This window comes from Besnoitia besnoiti, chromosome XIII (genome assembly GCF_002563875.1).
Source record: "Besnoitia besnoiti strain Bb-Ger1 chromosome XIII, whole genome shotgun sequence".
Taxonomy (NCBI): domain Eukaryota; phylum Apicomplexa; class Conoidasida; order Eucoccidiorida; family Sarcocystidae; genus Besnoitia; species Besnoitia besnoiti.
The window spans coordinates 1-6,388 of record NC_042368.1 but is presented as its reverse complement, the minus strand read 5'-3'; the positions used below and the strand labels follow the sequence as shown (position 1 = coordinate 6,388).

At 57.1% G+C, this 6,388-nt stretch overlaps 2 protein-coding genes across 2 annotated transcripts; both read right to left on the bottom strand.

The window, feature by feature from the left end:
* Positions 1-889: 889 nt before the first annotated feature.
* Positions 890-3,013, bottom strand: BESB_029740 (uncharacterized protein; the record flags this gene model as incomplete). Its single annotated transcript, XM_029361642.1, has 1 exon — positions 890-3,013. The coding sequence occupies one exon, from the start codon at positions 3,011-3,013 to the stop codon at positions 890-892; it is 2,124 nt and encodes a 707-aa protein (XP_029215109.1).
* A 182-nt stretch (positions 3,014-3,195) lies between these two features.
* BESB_029730 (uncharacterized protein) lies at positions 3,196-3,885 on the bottom strand (the record flags this gene model as incomplete). Its single annotated transcript, XM_029361641.1, has 1 exon — positions 3,196-3,885. The coding sequence occupies one exon, from the start codon at positions 3,883-3,885 to the stop codon at positions 3,196-3,198; it is 690 nt and encodes a 229-aa protein (XP_029215108.1).
* Between the last annotated feature and the right edge of the window lie 2,503 nt (positions 3,886-6,388).

The following is a 6,388-nucleotide window of genomic DNA, read 5'->3' as shown; positions in this document are numbered from 1 at the left end:
ATATCCAGTGTTCTCGCAGCTTTTTCGCATCCTCATCGACATTGCTCAACTCTCGATTCCTCTGATTCACGCAACGGTGCTGGTAATTCCCGGGGCGTTCCGACAGCAAGGACTTCACCCCGGAGGGCGGTGATTTGTCGCAGCGCCAACGTAGATTCCCTTTTCAAATAGCGAGTCTTGTTACAAACGCCAAGCTTTTTGAATTGACAAACTCCCTTGACACACACAATTTGTTAATTTTACAAAAAAAAAACGCGAACAAATGCCGTGGACCCGCAGAGAACGGAAAGGCAAGACACACACAATCTAGACAGGTCTTGCGACGTAGGACACGAATTTACTTTCGTCATTAACCAGAGTACACATCAAACCGCACACTTATGTCCGTGATGATGCTGTGCATGACCTTGGAAGCGTGGTTCGTGAGGTTGAGCAGCCACTCCGCTCACGAGTTCCATGACTGGGGCATACTCAAGAAAAACCCATATGTAGCCCAAGCATGCCGCCTTAACGCGGTGTCTTGCATTCAAGAGTGCTACTCTGTGACAGAATGTACAGAGCAAGCGCCTAGGCCCTGAATGCACAACCACGGCGTATAAGCCAGCTAGCAAAAGACGTGAACTCGGTCGATAAAGCGTAGGGGAAGGCCTGACGGATTGAGGCACGGGCTCTGCGAGAGCAACTTTCGACAGTATCACGTCACACGCCTATCGCGACTTGTGTGCTGCGCAGAGAGCACTATCCCCATTATGTGCGTGTTCCGCCCCGCTTTGGCTTATTTGTTTTTCTCATGGTTATCTCCATCTCGGGTGCCGCTCCTGATTTTCATTGCACGCCGGCGGGTATGCGGCTCAGGTCCTCCACCCTCGCCTGTTGCCACTCCTACGCGTCAGTTCAGTCTTCTCCTCTTTCTCACTCTTCCACCTTCCTCCAAGCCTTGCACTCTCTCCCCGCTCGAGCTTCCTTCCCCCTCTCTCGTTCCGCCGGCGGCCTGGCTGACGCTTTCCGCCGCGCTTCCTGCGGACACTTTGTTTGTGGAATCTGTTTCCATAGGTGTCGCGGACACGGGCGCGCGAGGACTCCTCCGTTTCTGCCTCGATGGTGATGGCTCCAAACTGCGAGGGGAGGCCTTTCGTCCTTCGGAAGGGAAGTCTCCTTCCTGCCGCTGACCCGCGCCAGGCGTCTCTCTGTCACCCCCGTTTCGCCACTCTGTGCAACTGGCTTGCTTCTCCCCCCGCGTTGGACCCCGTTCGGAGACGTTTGCTGTCGCCAACGAGGCTCCGGGAGACTCTCGCAGAGTCCAGTTCTTTGCCCCCAAGTTTGCTGTCTCCTCCTCGTCTCTGGCGTCGCTGCCTGAGTTTGCAGGGGTACTCTCGGCGACTCTCAGGTTCACGACATCACCGTGCAACAGCACGTTGTCCTCGACTGGCTTTCCGCCGTCGGCTGCACAGCAACTGTCAGCCTCCGCTGAATCTCCACTTTCATGCTCCTTCGCCGCCTCGTGGGGCCCGGGCAGGCCCCCCTGGGAGTTTTCTGAGACGTCTGGTAGAGTCGCCGCGCCCTCATCTGCCTCCACTGCCGACGGCGTCGGATGCGCCTGGAGACTCGCTGCTCCTCTATCGGAGCCGCGCTGTGTCTTCTCCTCAGCGGCGTGACCCAGACTGCCGACCCTTTCGCGTGCTTCAGGCCAGGGCGGAAGAACTTTCCTCCCGACCCGAAGCAGTTTCATCTTCAAATTCTCGCGGCTCGCCTCCACGCACTGGAATTGCTCTGCGGCCTCGCCAGACGTGTATTCACCCTCCCCGCGTTGGACCTCGCTCCTCAGCTCTCCTCGATCCGTTTCCTCCGTCCCCCTCCCCGCCCCGGCAACTCCGCAACGGGTATCGTCGGTCAGGCCTTCCGGAGCGAGCTGGACCAACGTGGAGAGAGACAGTGGCCTCGCTGCGTCTCCACTATGCTCTGAGAAGAGGCAGTGTATTGTCTTTTGCACAACCGAGCCTGCAGCCGGTTCGCAAACATCGACCGGAAGTTTCGGAGCCGCCGAAAGTCCACCAACGCCCGGGCACGTTGGACTGGTTCCCTCCCTCAGCTCTCCAGCAGGAAAACCTGCTAGGCACGCCCCGGCGCCGTCTGTGACATCTCCTCTGCCTTCTCCCCCTCCGCCATCCACTCCTTTCACTTCCGGCTCCTTGTTCTTCTTGGTTGACACACGTGTCCCGCCATGTCTTGTGCGCTGTTGTGGACCTCGCGGCGGCCTGTCTTGTTCTCCGCAGTCTGGAAGGCGAGGCGGTGAGTCTCGTTTCTGCGAAGCGAGGGAGCGCGACGGGGATGATAACCGCTTCAACGGGGCTCTCAAGCTTGGAGGCTTCTGCGTGCTAGCTAAAGAAGCTGGAGAGTCGTCGTCGGCTGCTCGGGTTGGTAAATCACTTCCGAGGTCTCGTCGCCGGGCAGGAAGAAGCACCGCCAAGCCGCTCACGCAATCGCTGCGGGCGATGGAGCATCCGGAATGCCCAGTAGATGACACAGCCCTCTGCTTTGCGCCTGCCGCGACGGCACCACCGCCACAAAGTGCCGAGGGAGCCGACCCGTGTGGAGGGAGGGGGCGCCGTCGAGGAACGGCAGGTCTCTGGTATGTGCGAGGGGCTGGGATGGAACCTTCCTGAGCGCCCAAACAAGTGAACTGCCGTCTCCCCGCCGACAGTGCGACTCCTGTCGCATGCTGTGGACATGCCCTGTCAGCGTGTGGATGCATGTCCGCCAGTGCAGCTATGGTGGGAGGTCCAGCGCCGCCCATTCCATGTCTCTCCAGTGTGTGAGCAGGAGCCACCAACAGCTGCCCTTCGAATCCTGTCGCTGCATGTCCGAGGATCCTTGTCCGAGCGAAAGAGGGCGACCTCACAGCGCTTGACGCGTTTGTATCTTGGGAGATGTTGTCAATTTCTTGGCTGGTCACCCGGCCGGCGGAGGTAGAAATGCCAGAAAGGTCCGTACGTTTGCGCTCTGTTCGCCGCATCGGCCCTGAGAGCCTGTTGAACGCGCGACAGAGCCAGAGAGTTCCACGCCTGAGCGAGCTCGGCTCTGTGTGTGCGAGGTTCCCATCTGGCGGTTCAGACGCCGAACGAAGCCGAAGTTCGTGCTCAGCTTTTTCAAGTGAATGCGCATGTCGTCCTTCAGCGACGCTACAGCTCCCCAGAGCTACTGGCCTCGTCTGCGGCGAGGAGGACCGCGGAGCATGCGCGGCCTCGATCGCTGTCTTCTGTGGGGCTCCATGGCAGGGCCGCGGGGGAGAAACCCAGGACGGCGAGGAAGTCCAGCACCGCTGCCATAGTAGTGCCCCAAGGAGGTGGGCGACCTTCGGTGTCTCCAAGCTTCTGGTGCACTTCCACGTGCATGCCGCCCTTCAGTGATGTTGACATTTGGCACTCTGTTTTCGAGGCATTTACTCTGTTGGAGAAGATAGTCGAAAGAGGGCTCCCCTGTTGTTCCGCGAGGAAGCCTTGAAGTGAGCGTTCCACACGCAGCGTTCTTCGGGAGCGGGGACCCTCTGTGCCTCGTTGACAAACAAATCTGAGACGAGAGTCCATATTCGCTGTTTTCATTCACACTCTCTTTGCTGGAACCCTCGATATCACTACTGAGGGATGGCCCGGCTCGGGCGCTCCCACCCGCTCTGCCACAACGTGGCCAACCTCCCGGCTCCCCTCCACCCGGGCCTTCTGGGGAACCAGCGTGTGAACCCTGCGAATCCAATGCACCACCGCCTTCTTCTTCGTTGTCTTCTAACGGGGGCGACGGCGGGCGCCCTTTGAAACTTGACACTGCCTCAACGGCGGCGGCCCCAACTGCGCCACCGAGGGCGAGGAGGGCAGCAACTGCCACTTCCATCACTCCGTCGGAGCCTCAAGAATGGCAAATTTAGGAAAAGCAAAGTTTAAAAAGATGGACAAACAGTACAAAATAACACGGGTGTGGGCCTCTGCGGCGGAAACGCCCTGCAAGTTCTGGCGAAGGAAGAACCGGCAGTGGAGGGTCGGAAGACACGCGCTACGGCGTGGCAGCCAACCAGAGCACGGCAGCGACAGTTTTATCCCACCAGAGTGTGCCTCCCCGGAAGGCTACATCCCCATAACAACCTAGCTGCTACAATAAAAAAGAACTAGGCGGTTCGTACCTGAATAAAAAGCGGCTTCTAAACTCCGAAGTTGTTGGTTCGAAAATCCTCCGCTGAGCACACTGCACCCAGCTAAGGGGGGCGTGCATGCATGCGTAAACTTTGTCTTCGGGCGGGAAAGCAGAAACAAGACGATACAAGCGGTGCTTGCGTATTGATCGGTGTAGCGAAGCGCCACTCTCTCTGATTTGGCAGATTAGCTCTTCTCTCTGCTCACCCTTTGCCGATGTCCCGCTTCTTCGTGGTGTGTTGCCCTCTCGCACCAACCCGGGGGAAAGCTCGCAGCGATAAAACACATTTCGTGCTCACCGCTCAAGCCTCCGTGCCAGAGAAGCCTTCGATTGACGACTACACGGCTGACATCGATGCGGCACCATGACAAGGGTCTCTGTCAAAGCGGCAGTTACGTAGTCGCCGACTGCCCCTGAACTTGAGCTGCCGTAGAACAAGCCAAGCTTGCTACAAGGCTGCGCCCAACGCGCCCACAAGGCCCTCGGGCCAGATACAGCCACGCACCGTGGAGCCCGCGAGGTTCGTTGCCTTCCCCCGCCTGGCGCCGCAGACACGGCGTCAGTTGTGAAGTGACAGTCAGAGCGAATCGACCTTCGGCTGTGAACCCCGTCCTCCCGAGGCGGCCTGCAAAGTGTTCAGAGGCGCCGAGACGACCACACTATTCTTGGGGGAACATTGACACGAAGCCGCTCCGCTGACATGACCAGGTGGCGACGCGTCGTGCGCACGGTGAACGCTCACCGAGCTACAGTAGCCTATCTCGAGAAGTGAGGTGACCCCGCTGTTTGTCACCCTCGGCCGACGCGACTGCCTCAGAGACCTCATGTTGTCACCACAAGAACGCCGCAACCCCTTCAGAGTTTGCCGCATCTTCTGAACAGAAAGTTGAGCATCAAGGGGCGAACTGCCATGCGGGACGGGCGAGCGTCCCGGAGGTGGGCCGGCTGATCCGGTGTGACGAATACCCCGATGAGGCAACAGGCCAGTGGCGTGTGTCCCGGGAAAACCGCAAAATCCCTAGAGTGGCCACCGCGCCTAACTGGCCACTACTGTCGCGTCACATCGCTCACCTCTCCGGACCGCGCGTTATTCAACACACGCAAGATCTGTTTTCTCATTGGGGAGTTCGGCAGCCAGCAAGTTACGCCCTGTACACGTGCCCATGCGGAGCACTCCGTCGTGCGGGCGCCAATCGACAAGGATAGCAACGCCCAGACAGGCAGCCTAGTCGGCGTGCTGCTTGCTCGGTGACTCAGCACGTATATTTATTTTCGCACGCAACACGCGGACACACAAGAAGGCTGACATCAGGACTCTTGGTCAGCAGCGTCGTCGGCTGCAGGCGAGGGGCACCTAGAAAGAAGTATCTCTTTCAGATTACGGTCAGCCAGGTGCACGGTCCATCAGGCTTTTTGCTCAGTTCTGTCCCATATTTCGTACCACTGCTGGCGCTAGTCAAACACCCCTGGGTCGGTCATTTTACTAAGGTGACATTTTGCTCTCCTTCTGGATCAGAATTTGTCAGGCGCCGGCTTCCCCCGGGTTCGGAAGGTTACATCCGATTGCTGTCTGTAAATCGTTTAGGGTTTAGGGTTTAGGGTTTAGGGTTTAGGGTTTAGGGTTTAGGGTTTAGGGTTTAGGGTTTAGGGTTTAGGGTTTAGGGTTTTAGGGTTTAGGGTTTAGGGTTTAGGGTTTAGGGTTTAGGGTTTAGGGTTTAGGGTTTAGGGTTTAGGGTTTAGGGTTTAGGGTTTAGGGTTTAGGGTTTAGGGTTTAGGGTTTAGGGTTTAGGGTTTAGGGTTTAGGGTTTAGGGTTTAGGGTTTAGGGTTTAGGGTTTTAGGGTTTAGGGTTTAGGGTTTAGGGTTTAGGGTTTAGGGTTTAGGGTTTAGGGTTTAGGGTTTAGGGTTTAGGGTTTTAGGGTTTAGGGTTTAGGGTTTAGGGTTTAGGGTTTAGGGTTTAGGGTTTAGGGTTTAGGGTTTAGGGTTTAGGGTTTAGGGTTTAGGGTTTAGGGTTTTAGGGTTTAGGGTTTAGGGTTTAGGGTTTAGGGTTTAGGGTTTAGGGTTTAGGGTTTAGGGTTTAGGGTTTAGGGTTTAGGGTTTAGGGTTTAGGGTTTAGGGTTTAGGGTTTAGGGTTTAGGGTTTAGGGTTTAGGGTTTAGGGTTTAGGGTTTAGGGTTTAGGGTTTAGGGTTTAGGGTTTAGGTTTAGGG